The sequence below is a fragment of the Suricata suricatta genome, chromosome 6 (assembly GCF_006229205.1).
Source record: "Suricata suricatta isolate VVHF042 chromosome 6, meerkat_22Aug2017_6uvM2_HiC, whole genome shotgun sequence".
Classification (NCBI taxonomy): Eukaryota; Metazoa; Chordata; class Mammalia; order Carnivora; family Herpestidae; genus Suricata; species Suricata suricatta.
The window spans coordinates 31,300,143-31,323,335 of NC_043705.1; the positions used below are offsets into that span (position 1 = coordinate 31,300,143).

Below are 23,193 nucleotides of genomic sequence, written 5' to 3' on the forward strand. Positions count from 1 at the left end.
CCTGGTCCAATGACTACTGTATCAAGCAGGGAAAAAATAGTTGAGGTGATACAGGGAAGAAAGTATGCCAGCACCTCCCCTACCCCCTCTTCCCCAGAGCCAGCAGAAAAAGAAGAGAAATCTGCCCAGGAGGGACAGTCCTTTAGACACACTTGTAAAGGCATGTAAGCCAGGCCTTCCTGCTTTTATCTGCCCCTATTTTAAACAGCCAATTTTTTAATTGCCTGCTCCAATTTTCTATCAAAATACTGCTCTTAGAAGGATAGCTCTCTGCCCATTGTTGGATATTATGCACTAGAAAGTTATTTCCTTGGTCTGAAGAAGTGATAGTCAGCTATCTAAATTGGCAGTATTTTCTGTTCTGATTCTTTCATAACACTCTGAGCATTTGCATCTACCACCAGGTAAGCCAAGCTTAGTGCAGTGTCCATCTCTATTCTTGTCAGCTCCCATTTGTAGCCCCCATGGAGCTACCAATATCTGCTTGACTTGCCAGTTATGTTCAAGGATTTCCCACCAGGGAATCTGCCATATAGCCACCTGAGGTCTCTGTGTCTTTTGTGGGCAGTCAGAACAGTCTTTACTGGCATTTTGTGCCTCAGTGGGTGCAAGAGGAATATGTCTAGATTCAGACCCTCTCATTGCCCCAATATCCACTTATTTCATGGCCTCAGGTGACCACCTTCCATCAGAGTATTAGCCTTCCAAACAGGATATTGTCCATTCACCTTGGAATTGTCATCCATAAACCAAGTATTTTTTTGTTGGTCAGTCAAGCTCTCTTTATGGGGCACTGCCATGTGACAGTAGAATGCAGCAAGTCCTTGTGAAATTCCAGAGTCAGACCTAGGGAGAAAGAGGCTCCTAGTTGTGAATATCTCATGTACTCCCCAGGCAATATTATTCTAAGTAAACCATTTCCATTTTATTATCGAACTTATCTGGGCATGTGGTCTTCATTAGAGTGTTTCTTCAATATCACTCTAGATGTTATGGGTATTTCAGGTTTCAAGAACCTTCCATGTCTTTCAGTCATCAGGATAACTTTGGTTAACATCTGATAGCAAGGTAGTAAATACCCCTTAAATGGAAATTCTCTTGTTCAAAGTCCCAGTAACCATTGTTGGGAGCACTCACAGGGTTTTGTCTAAGTCCCAGACTAGGTTCCACACAGGGCTTTCAACACAGAATTTGTCCCTGCCAGTACTCTAGCTTCCACTGCACACTGTGTGGCTTAGCCAGTCTTACTGGTTCTCACTTAGCGTGTCCAATTAGCCTTACTTGAAGAGCCTTACATTGTTTTCTGTTTACAATACTAAGTAGAGGAACTGTTCCCCAGTCAGATACAATGTCTGTAGCCCAAATACAATCAGATAAAAAAGACACAACCTCTTCATAAATAGCTTGTTCAAAGTTACCAATTCTACAAAATTTTACCATAATTCTATCAATTCATATGTTCCTCATTATATCCTCTATTGGGATGTTATCCACAGGTTTTGATTTTACTATGCTATGTAGAGGAAGAGTTCCTCAGCCATACAGAATATCCATTCCCATATAAAACATTCAGTAAAGCTGACCAACTTCTTTTAAAAAATTTTTTTTAATGTTTTATTTATTTTTGATACAGAGAGACAGAGCATGAGAGGGGGAGGGGCAGAGAGAGAAAGAGATACAGAACCAGAAGAAGGCTCCAGGCTCTGAGCTGTCAGCAAAGAGCCTGACGCGGGGCCTGAATCCACTAACGTGAGATCTGACCTGAGCCGAAGTCGGAGGCTTAACCGACTGAGCCACCCAGGTGCCCCTTAAAACTTTTTTAAATGTTTATTTTTGAGAGAAAGAGAAAGAGAGAGAGAGAAAGAGAGAGTAGGAAGGGGGCAGAGATAGAGACACAGAATTCGAAGCAGGCTCCAGGCTCTGAGCTGTCTGAACAGAGCCCAACGTGGGGCTCAAACTCAAAAGCCATGAGATCATGACCTGAGCTGGAAGTTGGACGCTTAACTGGCTAAGTAACCCAGGCATCCCAACACAACATCTTTACATAATACCTGCTTAAACATTCTATGTTTCATAATCTGATCAACCATTACAGTTTTAGGTAATCTCAACCTAATTGTAGCCCAAATCAGGGCTTCACCAATGGGCTTTGGTACCACATTATGTGTGACTCCCATATCAAGGAGTCCTGGAAACTACTGTTCTTCACCCCCTGACCATTTTAACCATTCCTGTGCGAAAGGCTTTGGGTCCCCAGTGAGAGATCAAGTCGTGGGACCCTGATCATTTTGTCAGTCTTTACCTTGATTAATCTGCCTAATCAATGTCCCCAAGGGATTTCTGGTTAGGTTTCTCATTGTAATCTCTACCTTCTGACTTTTTACATTTCTCCAAACAGGGGAAATAGAGTGGGGCCTGTTTGAGGGTCCTTTAATGTTGGGAAGCCAATGAGGAGATCTCTTTGGCCTGCCCAGCCTTAGATAGTGCTGTATTAAAACCTTTGTTTAACCTCATCAGTGTCCATTTTATTTATCCCATTTTTAAGTAACCATCTAAAGATTTCCACCCTGCTAGGACAAGTCTTATGGCTTTCTCCTTTTTGTTTCCCCTTTATTTTGTTCCAATCAACATTCATTCTTTTTACCTTATTCCTTAATAACCATTAAAAAATTTCCACCTTTTTTGGGAAGAGTACTTTGTCTCTCCCCTGACCTCTCTTCAATCTCTTGTTAATTAATTTAATGTTTTTATTAGCATCTAGATGACTCTTGGGGAGAAGCTGAGACAGAAAATTTGATTAGGCCTCCCAAACTGGTTTTTGGTTTTGCAACAGTAAAGTTACACAGGATGTCCATGAGAAAGGGCCTGCCCCTACACACAGCACTTACAATGATCTAGGTGGTGGCATATTCAGAGGGTGAGTATCACGGTCATCATAAGGCCCATCCCACACAGTTTGCATGTGAAGCATTTAAGTAGCTTCATCTGAGCTGTTCCACTTGGCATTTCCAGAGGGAGATGGACAGACTCTCTTCTAAGGGTAAACAGACCTTAGAGTGGCTTTTGCCCAGTCTCCTAGGCTAGCTATTCCATCAGGAAGAATCTCTATTACATCTTTTTTTTTCTCTATTACATCTTGATCATTTGCCATCCAGAATTGTTCCATAGTGAGGTATGGGTCCTGTATTAACCCAAGCATGCTCTTCCATTTGCAGCTTTTGAAACCAAAACCATCGCCCTCAGAGGAATGATTCTCACACTCTATTTCAGAAAAGATTTTTTTCAGGAAGCTGATGATACCAATCTACAAGATAAAACAATTCCTCCCACTTATGCCCCTGGTTCCAGCAGTTTCCTGGTCTTACCCTTCCCCAACACTGACTATCTTGTTGATAATCAGAGGTCTTAGAGGTGCTTTCTTTTGTCCCTGAACAATTTTTTTACTGGGGTAGGGGTAGGTGGGCAGCTCTGAAGCTAGTGACCCAAGCATCAAAGTCTGACCCAGCATTCTCTTTTCATCTCAGTTTAGCTATTACAGCTAACAATAACAAAGTGCTAAAAAACAAAACTCAGCTGAGTAAACTTTAAGATCTTGTTGGCTTTATTCAGTGATCAATTAATCTGGCAGCATCCTATCTAGCAAATACAAGGCAACTCTGAAAAGCTACACAAAATGGAAGGATTTTATAGGCAGAAATAGAGAGGGACAATCAGCAAAAGAAATGATTTTTTTAGGCAAGGTCACCTTCTCTTACGGGAAAAACTAGGGAATCTTATTAGGCAGATTACCTCATTTTCCTTTAGAGAATGGAAAGGGCCCAGGTGAATTCTTACCTCCTGGGTGCTGACCAGAAAGGTCCTGAGTGACTGGTTAAGGCTACATTTCTAGGAGAGGTTGAAACTGCAGTTAGGTTAGATCTTAAACCTCAGTGTGGTGACTTTGCTTAGCATAAGTGACTCTATTTGAGCCCTCTGATTTTCTTTTTGACACAAGGGGTTGACTATTTTGCCTTTTTCTTATAAGTTTGCATTTTCTTATGCATTCAGTGAACCACCTCCTCATAAGTTCGATTTGTCTCTAAATTCCATTGGTAACGTGTACCTTCAGTAGCTGAAGTAACACAGCTGCTGCTCCAGACCATGGGTGACTGTGTGGCCACACAGGAATCACAGGTTCTTCATCCCCTACCCTTTCACCCTTTCTCTTCTGAAACCACATGTTTCTGTGAGCCAGGGCCAATCTAGCAAACCCCACTTCACTGACACCCAACTCTTTTAAGGTTCTGAGTACCCAATTTCAACATGAGGGAAAATATAAATTAACTAAGCTGATTCATCAAGATTAGAAAAAACTGGAGAGTATGATAACCATTAAATAACTTGAATGTTTCAGGATCAGGTGGCAATGAATACTACTAAAAATTCAAGGAAAAAATAACAGTTATATACAAATACTTCCAAAGAATACAGAAGAAAGAACACTTCGTAACAATGTCACTTGTTTAGCACAACTCTGATATCAAGAAAGGAAAATTACAAACCAGTATCACTCATTAACATAAAGGATGAAAAATCACATAATTGTCTTTATAGATATGGAGAAAGCATTTGTTAAAATTCTGTTTGTGATGGGGGAAAGTCTCCTTAAACTAGGGATAGAAGGAAATGTCCTTAATCTTTAAATGATATGAAAACATTTATAGCAAAATGCTTTCATTGTGAAGTGTTAGAAGTTTCCTCTGATATCAGAAACAAGACAAATGCTATTATATTTATTTGATATTGTACTATAGGCTTTGGCTAGCATGATCAGTCAAAGAAATATAAGCTATGTAGACAGCAGAAGAAGAAACAAAGTTGTTATTATTTGCAGATTATATTAAGGAGAACACAGAAAACCCAAAGTACCTACAAATAAAATAGTATAATTAAGAACAGCTTAGTAGGGTTGAAGAATTTGAAAAATCCATGTAAAATCAATTTATTTTACAAATGCAACAAAGAGAAAGTGACATTTTAAACAGATAAAAATTACAATCATAAAAAATCAAGGAGTAAGGAATGTAAGACCTATGTTGGGGAAATTGGAGGATTTTGTAAAGAGTCTTTAAGATGACTTAACGTAAATGGAGAACCGTATGACGCTCATGAACTAGAAGACTGAATATTTTAGAGTTATCAATTCTCCCCCAAGACATTACTTTAAACATTACAACATTACTTTAACATGACTTTGAAATTTGTATGAAAGAATAAAAGTCAGTAACAGCTAGGAAACTTAAAAATAAAGAGCAGGAAGAAAAAACTTGCCTCACTTACTATTTAGACTTGTAGTAACAGTATATTAATCAAGGTAGTCTGGTACTAATGCACAGACAGAAATTTTGAAACATATAATAGTTCAAAAATAGACTTCCACATATATGGAATGTTGGAATGTTAGAGAGATGGCAAGTCCAATTGTCTCAGTCTGCTACTCTAACAAAATACTCATAGATTGGTAGCTTAAACAACAGACATTTATTTCTTATAATTCTTGAGGCTGGGAAGTCCAAGATCAAGGTACCAGGAGATTGGCTTCTTGGTAAGGGCTTTCTCGGCTTGCAGACAGTAAGGCTCTCTCCGTGTATCCTCACACAGTAGAGTGAAAACGCCTTCTGTCTTCTCTTCTAATAAAGGCACCAATCCCGGAAGTCCCACCCTTACGACCTCATCTAAACCTAATTACCTTTCAAAGGCAACACCTCCTAACACCATCACACTGGGAGTTAGGACTTCCTGTATACATTTGGAGGTGGGGGCCCAAACATTTAGTCTAAAACAGATCAATGGAGAAAAGATTAAATGCCAATTTAAAATGGTTATCCCCAGGGGCTCCTGGGTGGCTAGGTAGGTCGGTTGGTTAAGTGGTCTGACTTCAGCTTAGGTCATGATCTTACAGCTCTTTGTGACTTTGAGCCAGAGCCTGGGGCCTGCTTCAAATTTTGTGTCTCCCTCTCTCTCTGCCCCTCCCGCACTTATGCTCTTGCATACATACTCTCTCCCCCTCTCTCCAAAATTTACAAACATTAAAAATTTTCAAAAATAAATAAAATGGTTATCCATAAAGAAAATATAAAATTGGGTCTTAATTTTAAAATATAACTCCAAACTGATCTATGACTTAACTGTCCAAAACAAACAAACAACTTTAAAGCTTTTAGTGAAAAATATAAATAAGTATATTGTAAGCGTGAGAGATAGAAATGATTTCTTTAAAAAGATACTGACCCTGGAATAAAAGATTAATAAATTTGTAGTAAAATCAAGGAGTTGATTCACCAATAGATGTCTTAAAGATATAAAAAGGACAAGTCCTGGGAATATAATGTACAGCATGGTGACTATTGTTAATACCACTATGTTGTACATTTAAAAGTTACTAAGAGACCAGATCTTAAAATTTCTCATCACAAGAAAAATATTATAACTATGTGTGGTGGTAGATGATAACTAGACTTATTGTGGTGATCATTTCATTTAATTCCATAGTATGTAGAAATACTGAGTCATTATGTTGTACTCCTGAAACTAAATTGTTACATGTCAATTAAATCTCAATAAAAATAAAAGATATGAAAAAGGACAAGCCAGGTATTATCCACTAAATTTCATAATTACTCCTAAATAAATATCTGAGAGTTCCATAATTTCTATTCCTAGTTTTATGCCCAAGAGAAACTCTTGCACATTTATTTACATCAAGAGGTATATATGAGAATATTTATATTGACAGTGTGCACAAATGCAAATATCAGGAAACAATCCATATACCCACCAACTAATGAATAAATGATGGTAGACTCACAAAATGAAATGTTTTTTTCAGTAGCCAAAATAAATGAATTACAGTAATACAACATTACTAGATTTTAACAATAAATATTAAGTGGAAAAATAAGTACCAAAGTATTACATACAGTATTTTTACCTTGACTATAAAATTTAAAGCAACTAAATAAAAAATATATACAGGGGAGTAATACATAGTAAACTAAAAGCATATTCAAAAGAGCAAAGAATGATGTACATTGAATTGAGGGGGATGATTATCTTCATTTGGTAAAGGTGGGGACCAAGTATGAAGGACCATGTGTATGGTTAAATATATAGTATTATGAGGTCCCTAGCATTTGGGGGAGGTGCTGTGTTTGTAAATTCTTATTACTATTTAGATTTGTAACTAGGTAGAGAAATAAATAGACAGATGATCTTAGATAGATAAGTAGATAAATAATGCAGATCATATATGGACTAATGATGACAGTTTATTATAATCCAATTCCATGAACCTGAGTTCTAACAAGATTAAAAAAAATACAGCATATGCTACAGAAGAACATAAAGCACATGGGATTAACAATGAAGTATTCTTGCTAAAATGTTTAGCCTCAACCAAGTCTTCTCTCAAGGAGACAAAGCCCAGAAACCCAGGGGCCCTCCTATATTACAGAAGACAGGAATGGAACCATGGTAGTCTCCACACTCAGAGCTGAAGACTAACTCTGCTATACAGCTTCTTCATAACCCACTGGACACCTGGGTCTGAGAATATTCTTGTGTCTGGTGCCAAGGAGACAAGGAAGGCTTTTATGGGCAGCATCTCCAAGAACCTAGATTGGGGACCCAGAGTGCTGCTTAGAGAAGTGTAGGCCATTTCTTCAAAGCCAGAAAGAAGCCTTTCCTCTGAATGCACCAAAGAGTCATTTTTCTTTCAACAGCAAAGAAGGTATATGGAAGGTTTCCCTGGTTAGAGTCTGTCAAGAGTCCAGGTGGCTGAGGAGAACCTAATGAAACTACTTAAGGCTGGGGTGCCTGGATGGCTCAGTTGGTCGAGCACCCAACTCTTGATTTTGGCTCAGGTCATGATCTCACAGTTCGTGGATTCGAGCCCCACATCAGGCTACGTGTTGGCAGTGCAGAGTCTGCTTGCGATTCTCCCTCAGCTCCTCCCCCACTTGTGCTGTCTCTCAAAGTAAAGAAATAAAGACAACCATCTGACTTTCGCAGAAATAATACCCTTTCTGGGGCCGTTCTCCCAACCCCTGAGTGTGCAGGATTGTTGAGACATCAATTTCTATAAAACTATTTACTCAATTGCTAAGTTTTTCACCTCAAAGTGCAGACAAGAAGTCAGTAATACCAAATGTTCTGAACTGGTTTCAAAAAAGCTGTTAAGTGTGGTTCGATGAACCAATCATCACTTGACCACCATCAACCTGAAGAAGGTCAGGACACAGGAAGATACTAATCTACCTTTTAAACATCATAGACACAGAGTAACCATTGGCGTGAGGGGAGATCTAAGAACACTGTGAATGGTGCAGCACACGAGGCAGGCCACAGACTTGGATAATAATTCCAACACTGAAATAGTTAACTTTCTAAAAAGGTTCTTAGCAAAGACATCTGGGCCATTCCACGTGAATCTGGACAGATCAGAGACTAGAGAGTTACAGGCTTTGAATGGTGCTAAGTTGGAAATTCAGGCTCCAGACAGAGGGGTACTTTCTGAATTTGAGCAAAAAAGTCTCCTGTGACTATTTTATGTACACAATTACTTCCTAGAAATATTATCGCCTTTTTTTAGAACTCTAGGCCAGAAAAAAGAATCTACTTTTCATTCAAATTCAGCAATTTGGAGATATTTTCTTACTTGAACAAGAAAATTATTCAAAAATTTTTTTCTTGGGGCACCTGGGTGGCTCAGTCAGTTAAGCAGCTGACTTCGACTCAGGTCATGATCTAATTAATGGTTTGTGGGTTCAAGCCCTGCGTCAGGCTGTGTACTGACAGCTAGCTCAGAGCCTAGAACCTGTGTAGTGCGCGCACAGGCGCCCAGAAGCAAGAAGGCGAGGGTAAGGGAATGAGGAAAAGAAGGGAGAGTCAAAGGATGGGGACGGGAGGAACCACATGAGTGATGCCCATATTGCCACTTTATTTCTCACAGGCAAGTAGTTTTATACAAACAGCCACAGCTATGAGAAGGTTTTTTTCTAGACAAGACTTCTGTTTTCACGGTTATTGTTGTACCATATCCCTGGGAACTTCACACCCTCTTCTTATTGTTATTATAAGAGTGCCAAAGCGTGAAGGACACTTGCACAATAACATTTCAACTCAAGGGAATTAACCTCTGAGGAACTGGATCAGCTGCAAGGGTTGTAAGGGTACGAGAGCTTTGCTGGATCACACTCTCCTTCCTGGCTCCTCACTGCTGCTTCCCACAGACCTGTCTTCGGATACTGTGTCTCCCTCTCTCTTTGAACCTCCCCTGTTCACACTCTCTCTCTCTCTCTCTCTCTCTCTCTCAAAAATAAATTTTAAAAAACACTAAAACGTTTTTTTCTTGTTCAAACAAAATATCAGGTTTGATGCTCCATTGTGAGATGTGGTCCCTTTGAGGTATCATCTATACTTAACAATTGCTACAGCTTGGTATTCCATGAAATCTAGAAAGAGAATGAATTTCTAGCTACAATATCACTGTAGCATTGCAAGATGCAGACCATCTGGCCCTGACAGTACACCAGAAGATATAACAAATATCAGAAAAGATTTTTCAAAGTTGAGGATTAAATTATGTTATGTGAAAGTGACGTTTAAAATAAGGCTAGACATCAGGACAACAAATTTGACATTTTAAATCTTAGAGATAACCATCTCACCCTATAAAAATAAATGGTAACTCTGTGGGGTGATGGATGTGTCAACTAACCTAATTGTGGTAATCATATGTCAAATCATCACATTGTATACTTTAACTTACACAATGTTATCTGTCAGTTATATCTCAATATAACTATGGAAAAAGTACTATGCACCAGTTTGAGGAATCCAAAAAACCCCACAATACAAAACAAAACACAATTAAGAAAAAGAAACAAATTCAGAGATTCTATCTCTCATTTTACACACACGTACAATTTGGATTCTACTTTTTTTAATGTTTGTTTTTTTTTGAGAGAGAAAGAGAGTATGAGTGAGGGAAGGGCAGATAGAGAGGGAGACAGAAGATCTGAAGTGGGGTCTGTGCTGACAGCAGAGAGCCTGATACAGGGCTCGAACTCAAGAATTGAGAGATCATGACCTGATCAGAAGTCAGACCCTTACCTGACTGAGGCACCCAGGAATCCCTGGATTCTACTTTTCATTTAAAATTTTCTCTAGAATATCATTCCTCTAATTGTAAAACAAATATCTAAACCATCAGATGCTTGAGGATAGAAACCAAATACATTAATGTCTGAATGCCCAGAGCTAAATATGGTACATTATAAATGGTGTCAATTAAATATTTTATTTAGGTAAATCATTTAATAATATAAAACTCCAATTTCTTTAAACATTAGTTCAGGTTGCCTTTCTCTGGAGTACAAATCTGAAATTATACAAATTGTACCCAAATATCAAATCATAAATTAAGCAAATTGAGTGAAAACAATTCTTCTGACTTAGAGTTTCACCTCTCTTACTTGCCTCAAATGATTTCTTTTTTTTTAAATAAGTTTATTTGTTGGGGGAGCAGAGAGAGTGGGAGATAGAGAATCCCAAACAGGCTCTGCACTGTCAGGACAGAGCCTGATGAGCTCAAACTCACCAACTGTGAGATTATGACCCGAGCTGAGATCAAGAGTAGGTGCTTAACCAACTGAGCCACCCACGTGCTCCTCAAACTATTTCTATTGAAGATGGACAACACGTAAAAAGGTGTGCTGACAACAGGAGTGAGATAAGCTCACAGGTGCTGGGCAGGGGGTCTGTGGACTCTGAAGAGGTTCCCTTCCTGCTAGAAGCCAGTTCTGTTCTCTCTTCTGCTTTAATCCAAATCTATTTGGATGAAGTCCTACTAGGTGGCTACTGACCATTTAAATATGAAAAACAGAACATAAATATATAAGTAACTCAAAAGTAAAGTAGAAAAATGTTTGGGGCTCCATAGTGGCTCAGTTGGTTAAGCATCCGACTTCAGCTCAGATCATCATTTCGTGGTCCATGAGTTCAAGCCCCTTGTTGGGCTCTATGCTGACAGCTCAGAGCCTGGATCCTGGTTCAGATTTTTATCTCTCTCTCTCTCTCTCTCTCTCTCTGCCCCTCTCCCTCTCAAAAATAAACATTTAAAATTTTTTCAAGAAGTAGAAAAATGGTTTTCCTTTAAAGAAAAAGCAAATGGTACACCAGCCATTGCTCAATCACAGCCAATCACAACACTGAGCTTCCTCTCCCCAGATGTCTTTCACAATCACCATTTATCAATATCTCATTTCTCTTGTTTCTCATGTCTCTCATGACCCTCTTGTTTCTGGAAATACGGCTAGAGTTACTACAGAAGCTTCATAGATAGCAGAAAGCTAAAGGGAACTGGAGGTTCCACACAAGATTTCCAATGGTGATAGACACACACGGTGTGGACTATTTCCTAAGACTGGTAGCTGGCTTCCTTTCAGCTTTCTAGGCTGCTTAAGAACACTTTTTATTGAGAGAAATTCTGCTGGTCTTGGAGCAGCAAGGAATAATGAGGCTTACTTTAGTTGTAACAAGAATGACCCCCTATACCATACTGCCAAAGAACAGGTGCTCATCTACAAATCTGTGTGGATCAGATGAAGTATGGCTTTTTTGTTTTTGTTTTCTGTGTTTTTCTTTTATCAGTGCTTTACACATACATATTATATAGTTTAATAAAATTGCTTTTCTCATGTTTCATTGCTTTATAAAGTTATACCCATATACAGTCATCAATAAATTTTCCTGATGGCCAATATCAAATTTAGGAGGTTCCAACATTGTAAAAGGATGACAAACAGTTATAGAACCTGAGGTAAATTTTCAGATGGGTCAGCCCTAGCATTATCTGCTGTAGAATGCAAGTATTAAGTTCTGTCTGGTTCTTTCTGAGAGGAGAGAACTGCATTCACTTAATCACCAAACAATGAGCAAAGGTTCCCTTGGCTTTGATGCACTATGTTCCCTAAAGGGTTTCTGACTGCTGGAGGCAGAGGGGACAATGAATGATCAAAAGTGCATCAGTAGTACCATCCCATTAATCCCTCCCTCAATCTAAAGTCCAGCAGAGGGGAGGCTCTTTGGGAGGGAAGAAAAGGGACAGTTGGTACAGATGAAGGCTGCACTACTTCCCAAAGTCCTCATGCTGTAGGCTACACCTAGGAGTGCAGAATATGATCCCGCTTTGAAAGTGAATGCCACTATTTTAAGAATAGAGCATCTTGGGAAATTGCAGGATGTTTACTCTGAAATTTTAAAGAATGTGGAAGCCACGTCAGTATGCAGGTGTATTGTCTTCTTAAAAACCTAGGTGGGTATTTGGGGCTTCAAGCACCACACAAAAACTTTTTTAAAAATTTAATTGCCTAGTATAGAGAACATGTTAAGCAGAGTTTTAAAGAGATCCTACATCTTGAACGGGTTTACCCATTATTTATTATCATCTTCATGAAACATTACCTCTTTCTGGTGATAAGAGATTAAACACAGGACCAAACTGTTTTACTCACAACAGATAACCATCTAACCTGCATGCACATGTACAGGTTTATGCAAAAGTGGTGATGTAACTAGATTTAGCATTCAGGTCAGGTTCATAGGCCACGAGCTCACTCTGTATATCCCACCAAACACAAGAGCAGCCATCTTCTATTTGAATACAATTATGGGTAGAAATTATACGATGTAAAATAGATCTTCCATAAAGTTTAGGATAGAAGGAGAGATGACAAAAACAAAATTCCCATGAAGTAAAAAATAATTCCACATTGGTCCAGTACTCCATGAAACCTGAGATAAACTATAGTCCTCTAAGGCATTTACTTACACCCAGTTCACCAAGACACTTCAGTATGCTTCAACCTGACTCATCATCATCCTCCTGCTATATTCATAAGCCAAAAATAGTGACCCATTGGCAGGGAATGCTCGAATCATAGTAGCTTTCATTCCAGAATACAAGGCTGCTATTCCTTCGTTTTTCACAATACTAACAAGAGTTCCTATAAATCCAGCCTGCTTTCCAGACATGGAAAGAACCTGAATTCTGGATTTAATACAATCCACTGGGTATATGACAAGCCAAAGGCAAATTCCAGCAACTCCACCACTTAACATCAAAGGAACAGGGCCTAGTTCTTCTTTTGATCTCCCTGAGGCAAAAAAAGATCGACTCAGTTCATAGCCACCGAAGAAGAAGAAATAGCCTGGTACCTCTTGAAGTAGAGTGCTCGAAAGTCCGTGGTAGAAGCCCAAGAAGCCATCTTTTCGAAGGATACTCTTCACGACGGACCAGACTGTGTTCTGGCTTTTTGTTATTTTCCCTGACATTTCCATTTCGTACATGGTCTGTAGCCGGCACTTCACAAGCTCAGTGGGGCACAGGGTCAGGGCAGCAAACGCGGAAGCGAAGGACCCAGCAGTTGCGGTCTGCAGTTCACTCAGGTTCTCCTGCTTATCCAGTCCAACCACTTTCCTCACAAGCTGTTGGCAGAAGCCAAAGCACATGAAGAGGACAGAGTTCTCGGAGACGTAGGCAATCAGCGCCGGGCCAGTCCCCCTGTAGAAGCCCCGGAAACCCACTTGGGAGTACGTCTTCAGACAGCAGTCGGTGAGGCTCTTGTATAGGCCCGGGAACGTCTGCATCTTCACTTTCACTGTGTCGAAAGGCTGCCCAGTCAGGACACATGCTGTGCCCCCTGTGGCTCCGGCTATGAGGTCGATGGCGGCTTGGATGGCAGGATTGGACTTCATGTTCGCTCACTCTTCTGCTGGTCTCTGTGGGAAGAAACTCTCTGAAGCTCTGGGCAGGCGCCCCACACCCAGACGCTCATTCTCCACCCTCCCTCCTCCGCGGGAGAAGCCGCTTAACCCCAGGCGAGGCCTCGGGACCCGCTCCCGCGCACAGAAATAACCCCTGGCCTGTGTGCTGGCGCGAGGCCTTCCAGCGCGCCCTGCGTCCCGCGTGTCCCCCCCGACCTCCCCACCCCCGCGCGTCCCCTTCCGCACACAGCAGCCCGCCCGGCCTCCCCGCCCCCCGCCCCCGGGCCGGGGCCGCGAGTTAGGTACACACTTTTAATGAATTGTAACACACAGACTGAAAGCTATATTATAAATTATTGCAGTTAAGGCCAGAGACAATAGGCGCCGATGTTAATGCTTTCCCTTTCGGATAGGCTCCCACCTACTACCCATATTTCTTAATAGGCAAAACAAAAGGGTTTATGCTCCTTGTTGGTCGAGCCTGAAGTCAAAGGGTCAAATCTAAAGACACAGAGGTTTCTAATAGAGAAGATAAATTACTTGGGGTTTTTTTTACATGACAATCGGGGGATGCTTTTGATCAGAAAACTGGAATGGCAGCTCTACAGCGGTGTGAGCCCCCCGCCGCGCTTCTCTGGGTCCTGGTCTTCCTTCGACTGGGGACGCCTAGGTGACGGTGGGAGAGGAAGCCAAGGCGAGCCAATACGTTCCGCAGCGCCTGCGGAGCTGGAGAACAGCTATTTTCCTGGCTACATCGCGGAGGATCTGGGGCTGAAGTCCTGGGAACTGGTGGCCCAGAGTTCTCATCATTTTCGGAGGTAGGATACGGCGTTTTTACAATTGGCTTGGAAAACAAGTATTTATATATTGATTGCTAAGAAAGTTGATAGAAAAGATCTGTGTAGCTCCAGCGCTCTACAAGGGCTTAAGTTTCGTTGCTGCAGCGGAAGTTCGGGATACAAATGCCAATAGACCTGGCTTCCAAGGCAAGGTGCGGTTTGAGACATTAGCTTGAGGATACCGCTTTTTAGGACACACCCTTTCCTCTCAAATAGGTGCTCGAGGGGCGCCTGGGTGGCTCAGTCGGTTGAGCCTCCGACTTCGGCTCAGGTCAGTTCTCACGTTCGTGGGTTCGAGCCCGGCATCAGGCTCTGTGCTGACAGCTAGCTCAGAGCCTGGAGCCAGCTTCCAGTTCTGTGTCTCCTTCTCTCTCTGCCCCTCCCCTTCTATGCTCTGTCTCTCTCTGTATCAAAAATAAATAAAACATTTAAAAAATAGATGCTTGTAATCCCATTGTTAGTATGAATTCTCTAAAGGTTTTCACCCTAAGGCCTAGTTGGTTTTACTTTGGGGGTAAAAATAAAATGGAAGGAGTAGGAAGTACACTGCAATTATTCTCCCTTTGGAAACCTTTCCTTATCTGATTATCTTTGGGTATCACTTAATAAAGTGAGGGACTGGGACGCCTAGTGACTCAGTTTGTTAAGCGTCAGACTTTGGCTAAGGTCATGATCTCACAGTTTGTGAGTCTGAGCTCACATCAGGCTCTCTGCTGTGAGTGAAGAGCCTGCTTTGGATCCTCTGTCTCCATCTCTCTGCCCCTCTCCTGCCTGCTCGCTCTCTCTCTTTCAAAAAGAAATACATACATATATAATTTTTAAAAATAAAAGTGAGGCATTGAAATAAAGAAAAGTCCATTTGCAACTAGGTGATTGGAACTAGAAGGTATTATCAGAGCGAAATTAGTCAGAGAATGACAAATATATGACTTCACTTATATGAGAAATTTAAGATACAAAACAGATGAACATAAGGGAAGGGAAGCAAAATATTATTAAAAACAGGGAGGAGGACAAAACATAAGGGACTCAAATATAGAAAACAGAGAGTTATGGAGGGGTTTTGGGAGGGGGGAATGGGTTAAAGGGGCATTAATGAAACTACTCCTGAAATCATTATTGCACTATATGTTAACTAACTTGGATGTAAATTAAAAATTAATTAATTACGCTTAAATAAATAAATAATTAAATAATTAATTTTTAAAACTGAAGCACTGAAAAGTGAATGACACATGGTTAGCTTGTCAGCAGGTATACCCGGCCTTTTCTTTGGAGAATGCCCAAATGTCAGTATCTGACTTCTTTTCTCTGGACCACACGATTTCTTTAGAGAACAGTCTTCAAATCTTAACTCTGTATGTGTGCGTATGGGAGATGTATGCCTTGGATATGGATTTAATGAGACCAAGGATAGGGTAAGAGGGGTGACATTACTGCAGTAAAGTACACATATTTTCACCTAATTTTCGTGTTTGATGCTGTACACCCCCTTATCTGTGCCTGCTTTCTCAGAGTTTGAGCCTTCTTTGGTTCAACTTACCTAGAAAAGATACTTTTCATCTGTGGGATGGGGAAGGAAGAGTCATTCTAGGGAGAGATAGGGATCCTTGACCTCCAACAGCTCTGAATATACTTTAATAAATCCACTTTGTCCAGCCCCGTGCCTTTCCCCTGTCCTTGGAAACTTGTGCCTGCAAATACTGAGCCTCTCGAAGGTTCTGCATGAGTTGTTTTCTCTCTTTGGTATACTGCCTTGTACACATTTAGCATGTAACTTTCTCTGATCTCTGAATTTATCATTCCTTCCTCGGTCTTGGACTTCTGAAAACAGGTTAACATTTCTCATTCACTGTTGTCTCATCTCTTACTCTTTTTGACTTTAGGGGTTCTTGGTATCTTGGCAAACTTTTTTTTCCTAATGTTTATCCCATATGTGATACCTTCCATTCCTTTTACCCTATGGGGTAGAGACGTTTTGGGTCAAATGGGGCTCTTGCTTTTAAGCCCTGATGAAATTGTAACTGGACAAATGTTAAAAATGCATTTTAATCCTGATAAAGGGCTAGGGAAAACTCAACAAGGAATAAAAGACCCAATCATGCCTACAGTGAAATCAGGCAGGCAGGATTTAGGATTTGTAGAAAAGGACCCTCAAAATTTGTAGAGGGGACCATTGTGCAATTGGCTGCTGACCCCATTCAGTGGAAACATCAAGATCCTGTATGGGTGGAATAGTGGCCCCTAACTGCAGAAAAATTAGAAGCAGCCACAGCTTTAGTTTCTGAACAATTGCAACTGGGACATATAGAGCCCTCACTTAGTCCATGGAATACTCCTATCTTTGTAATAAAAAAAAAAAATCAGGAAAATGGAGGTTACTCCAAGATTTGAGGACCATCAATGTAACAATGGAAACAATGAGAGCTCTTCAGCCAGACCTCCCTTCCCCTGTAGCAATTCCAAAAGGAGACAATATTACAGTAATAGACCTCCAGGATTGTTTTTTCACTATACCTTTACATCCTGATGATTGCAAACATTTTGCTTTCAGCCTGCCATCTCCAAATTTAAAAAGGCCTTTTCGGAGATTTCAGTGGAAGGTTCTTCTTCCCCAAGGGATGAAAAACTCTACTTTATGTCAAAAATATGATGATAGGGTTTTGAGTGAGATCAGAAATAAATATCCTGAAATTTATTTAATTCATTATATGGATGACATTCTCTTAGCACATCAGGACAAAGCTCATCTTCATGATGTTTTGGATGAATTGGTTCAAACTTTATCTGTTCATGGCTTGAAGGTGGCCCCTGAAAAAATCCAGATTGATCCACCCTACTCCTATCTGGGAAGGTTAATTGAAAATCAAACTGTGACTTTACAGCCTTTGCAGTTAAGACAGAGCATTTGTGTACTTTGAATGATTTTCAAAAATTATTGGGAGATATTAATTGGATTCGGCCTCTTTTAAAGCTGTCTACTAAAGATCTTATACCCCTGTTTGAAATTTTGCATGGAAACTCCCATCCAAATTCCAAATGAGAGTTAACTCCTTTAGCCTTGGAATCCTGGTCTAAAGTTAATGAGGCTCTACGAGGAGCATGCTTACTAGAATTAATTATAATGAGCCCTGGTCTTTAATAATTTTACCAACCGAACACTCTCCCACTGCTTGCCTATGGCAAGAGGGAATACTAGAATGGCTCCTAAGAAGGTTTTGGCTGATTATCCATCCTTAGTAGTACAATTAATTATTAAGGGGAGAAAAAGAAGCAGAGAATTATTCGCTCAAGAGCCAGCAGAAATTGTCCTTCCTAATTCTAAATTTCAGATTGAGGAATTAATGGAGGGATTCACTGATTTTCAGATTGCCATAATCAGGTATACGGGAAATCTTGGCTTTAATACACCTAAGGACCCTATATTGCAATTTGGCCAATTAAATTCTTTTATTTTTCCCACAAAAGCAAAAACTAAGCCTCTAGAGGATGCCTTTTTAGCATTTACTGATGGGTCCTCTAACGGCATGGCTTCAGTAATAATTTGTGAAAACCCATCTGAACCTAAAATTATTTCTTTTCAAACCAGGGAAATTTCAGCCCAGAGAGCTGAACTTGTTGCTGTTATTAGACTGTTTCAAGAAACTCCAGAGAGGTTTAATTTATTTTCAGACTCTAAATATGTGGTTGAACTTTTTCCAGCCATTGAAACAGCAACAGTTCCTGTCTACAAAACAGGAATTTCAGGTTTACTTTTAGAATTACAGGTTAAAGTATAGCAATGCCAGGAGCCCTTTTACATAGGACACATCAGAGCTCATTCTAAATTGCCTGGCCCCCTCTCTGAGAGAAATGCTTTAGCTGACTTTTATACTAAAGTTGCTTGTTTAACTATGGATCCTGTGCATGAAGCCCAAGAGTCTCATAAGATTCATCACCAAGGCTCGAAGGCTCTGAGGCTACAGTTGAAGATCACTCGACAAATAGTTAAGAACTGTTCTTCCTGCCCACCTATGAATTCAGGGGTCTCACATGTGGGCATTAATCCTAGAGGCTTAAAACCTAATGCTTTATGGCAAATGGATGTTACCCATGTTAATTCCTTTGGAAAATTGTCCTTCGTGGATGTCACGGTGGATACTTGTTCTCATGCACTTTTTGCATCTGCTCGAACTGGAGAGGCTTTTCAAGATGTTCAACAACATTTATTTCAGTGTTTCTCTGTATTAGGGATGCCTTTCAAAATTAAGACTGATAATGGGCCAGCATATACATCAAAGAGTTTCAAAAATCTCTGTGAACAGTTTCACATTCAACATTCAACAGGAATTCCTTATAATCCCCAAGGCCAAGCTATTATTGAAAGAACTAATCAAATGTTAAAAAATCAAATAGTAAGACTTCAAAATTCAGATTTCAAGTATGCTTCACCTCATCAGATCCTGGCTCACTGTATGTTTGTGTTAAATCACTTGACTCCAGACAATCTGGGGAAACCCCAATGCTTAAGCATTGGCAGAGTAAATTAATTACAAAGCCTCTAGTAAAATGGAAGATGTGCTTTCAGGAGCCTGGAAAGACCCTGATGTTTTACTAACTGCAGGTCGAGGCTTTGCTTGTGTTTTCCCACAGGATAGTGATTCGCCTATTTGGGTGCCAGATTGGCTAATTCGCCATGTCTCCATGCCTCCATCGGGTCTGCCAACAGATGGCATCAGGATCAATGGACCACAACAACCAGGATCAGAGGATGAGAAGGCTACCCCTTCCTGCCAGCAGAACAGCTAACAATATTCGTGTGTCCCGTAACACCAGGAATAGTACTCTCCCTGCCTGGGGACAAATTAAAAGACTTGCTCTGGAGGCTGAATAACTTCTTGCCAAACAAGATCAGCCTAAAGAGCCTGCTTTTCTTTTTGTTGCTATGCTTGCACTACTTTCATGTCATATAACACAAACACATGCTGCTAATTATTGGGCTTTCTTTCCTAAGCCTCCTGCCCTTCACCCTGTCACTTGGGATGAAGAACCTATTAGGGTTTATACTAATTCAACCTTTCTTCTTGGAGGGCTCAACATTCTTGATTCAGGAACCTTTATTAATGCATTTAATAAGAACATTACTTATATAGGTGTTTCCTCTTTACCCATGTGTTTTACTTTCCCTATGATGTGGCCGTTCTCTATTTCTATTCCTAATTGTGTTCCTACTCAGATTTCTGGTATAATTCAAGACAGAGTATTTCTGATGACTCCTACATATTCTCGTAACAAGGCCTTAAATACTCATACAATAAAAATGCGAACATTAACTGCTGTTCTTCCAGGAACTAAAGTACCTGGTGTAAAAGCTTATCCTTTTGAAAATGTGGTTACAATAAATAAATTCTATACTCACCCACCAGGATACTCAGAGTGTAAGCCATTTAGTACTAATCCAGAAAAAACAGAGAATACTGTTCAAGGAGCATGACCTATGTGGATTGAATGCATGTTTAATTCAACCCGACCAACACTAGTAACTGCTCCTGATAATTCTGAAGTTATTCAAGATTGGAGTGTACCTGACCCCTCTGCTGATTTTAGAAATTATTTTTATGGTAAATCTGGTTGGAGAGATTCTCTTATACCTTCCCCTATTTTGATTAATCGTATTTCTACCCAAGGATTTATAGTTCCTATTCTGGTGTCACAACAAAATCAATCTATTAGGTTTCATAGCCATATTTGGAGGTTATTAGCGGCCACTCGAAATGCTACCTACTCATATGGTCAAAATACTACACAGACTTACAACTTTAAAGCTTGTGTGACCTCTCCTTTCACTCTACTAATGGCTAAAGATTTAACTTCTTTACAAATCAAAAAACAACCTCATAGTAAAAGTTATACTATAAATTGTAAAAAGTGTCTTTTATCTAATTGTGTAACCTCTGAGATGAATATTAGAATGATGATGATTGTAAAACAACCACCTTATATTATGATTCCTGTAAATGTTTCCTCTCCCTGGTATGATAATCATGGTATGAAAGCTTTACAACTTTTAAATAATGAACTGTCTCATCCAAAAAGATTTATCGCTGCTTTAATATTGGGTATAACTGCACTGATCTCGATTATTCCTGATGTTACAGAGTCTACTGTTGCTTTGGTTAGAGAAGTACATACAGCCTCTTTTGTTAATAATATGTCTAAAAATATAACATTAGCTCTAACTACTCAAGAAATTATTGACCAAAAGCTTAATGATAAGGTTAATGCTCTTGAAGAGGCAGTTATGTCTATCGGACAAGAATTATTGACTTTAAAAATTCAACTGTCTCTCAGATGTCACTCTGATTACAAGTGGATTTGTGTTACTCCTTTACAAGTAAATGAGTCCCAACATTTTTGGGACAAGGTGCAACAGCATATTTTGGGAATTTGGAACCATTTGGACTTGAGTTTTGATATAAGTGCCTTACATAAACAAATTTCAGACATAAATGAGGCCAGAGGGGATTTCAATGCTGATAATTTTGCTTCTGACATTTATAATGGAATAAAAAATCTAGTAGGGCACTGCAGTTTCTTTTCCATGATGGTTAATGCTGGCATCTCATTGGCAATATTTTTGATGATATTATTTCTTTTGCCTTGTATTTATAGATGCCTTAAGTCCAGTATCTCTTGCCTGCCCACTGAAGTTAAGGCTTCTGAGTTCTTAAATAAAAAAGGGGAAAATGTAGGGGCCCATTCAGCCAAAAGGCCTGTTGAGATCCTGCTGTGAACTACCAGGAGGAACGCACATATCCCTTGCATAGCTGGAGGGTGTGCCCCTGGTGCAGTAGGATCCCTCAGTTGAGGATCGGGATTGAGTCACTCTCCTGGGAGACTGAGCATACAGTGTCATATGGCTTGTTGGGTCCTACTTTCCTTTGTTTTAGAGAATGTGCACATGACCTCTTGATCAAGATGGATTAGAGACTGGAGTTCGTTTTCTATGACCTTTAATTATAGGTTCAGTGAGTGGGTAAATTTTCAGATTGAAACTCCCTTCCTGGTCAGGGGCACTTTACCCATAAGTCATCATGTTCACCTTTAAAGAAAAATAGCCTTCTCTTAAGCTTTGGTTAATATTATACTATATGCGTAGAACAAGACCCTCAATGTATTTCATTCCTGTTTTTGAAACTCTGTAGTAAATTATGTTATTGTTCTCTTTACCATGGAAACAATGATCTTTTCTGGAATGTGATTCTTACCTAAAACCTCAGAGTTACAAACAATGTAATCATTAAAGACAAAATGTAATCACCTATGGTATATATAAAGATCCTAAGCATCACAGTAAAGTGCAGTACTGCCACCATTCACTTTGTGTTCTTTCTTATAGATACTGCGCCGACACCAACCCCCTACTCAGAGACCCTTAGACAGTGGTGCATGGGCTGGTCCCCCGCAAAAATCAATGGTTGGAAGCTTAACTGGCTCAGCCACTGTGGGGCCCGTTGGCAAACTTTTTGACAAAGAAAAGAGGTATGTGAGAACACTGTGCCGTTCACTAAAAAAAGAATTTTAAATTCTTCATGTCATTGTTGAGGGATTTTTAAAAATTTATTCTACTTTTTTTTTTTTTAAGTAAACTCTTTCCCCAACTGGGGCTGAAACTCACCACTCACAAAGATCAAGGGTCACATGCTTTACTGAGTGAGCCAGCCAGGCATCCTGAGGGATTTTTGTATTATATTTTGTTATTACCCTCAGGAAAGTCAAGGAGAAAAAAATAAACAGCATATTACAATATTTATTGTGGAAGCCCTATCAAGTTATCTAGAAATGCTTTTAATATCTTAATGATCACTGAGTGTCAATTAATTACGTCTGGTTCATTGTTTTTAAAAATTTTGTGTTTTTTATTTTATTTTTGAGACATAGAGAGAGACAGCACAAGCAGGGGAGGGTCAAAGAGAGAGGGAGACACAGAATCCGACATAGGCTCTAGGCTCTGAGCTAGCTGTCAGCACAGAGCCCGACACGGGGCTCGAACCCACAAACCATGAGATCATGACCTGAGCCGACGTCGGACACTTAACTGACTGAGCCACTCAGGCGCCCCTGTTTATATTTTAAAAACATGCTAAGTTTTTACAAACACAGGATATACAGGAAACTGCAAGAAATCATCAACTGCTTTTGCATTAAGTTCATACATGTTTTGGAGAGGCCAAATTAATGATCAAGGCCATGGAGCACAAGGGCATTAATAGGGAAATGATTTATACCTTCACTGGATTGTCAGACATAGTTGCATAAATAGTAAAGACAGAGATCAAGTTCCAAGACATATTTAACTTAACAGTGAGACTTGTAGAGAACAGATGCCAGCATATATTATATCACTGACCAAGATAATAGGCAGTCTTAAGCAAGTGAAATCGTTTTTTCCTTACTAACCAGAATGATGATGCTTCTGTTTTAATTGTAAGCATGTCCTCCCAAGCATACATACCAGAAAACAATGGCAAAGAATTTCTAGCTTTTCATTGAAGACCACTACCTTGAC

General features: G+C 39.9%; 1 protein-coding gene across 1 annotated transcript; it reads right to left on the bottom strand.

Moving 5' to 3' along the window:
• Positions 1-12,388: 12,388 nt before the first annotated feature.
• Positions 12,389-13,846, bottom strand: LOC115294309 (mitochondrial ornithine transporter 1-like). The gene has a single exon (XM_029942113.1). The coding sequence runs from the start codon at positions 13,795-13,797 to the stop codon at positions 12,892-12,894; it is 906 nt and encodes a 301-aa protein (XP_029797973.1). The 5' UTR covers positions 13,798-13,846; the 3' UTR covers positions 12,389-12,891.
• Positions 13,847-23,193: the final 9,347 nt, after the last annotated feature.

What these genes read in the sequence shown, in the direction of transcription:
- LOC115294309 (XM_029942113.1), bottom strand. Translation starts at nt 13,797, where the DNA reads ATGAAGTCCAATCCTGCCATCCAAGCCGCCATCGACCTCATAGCCGGA.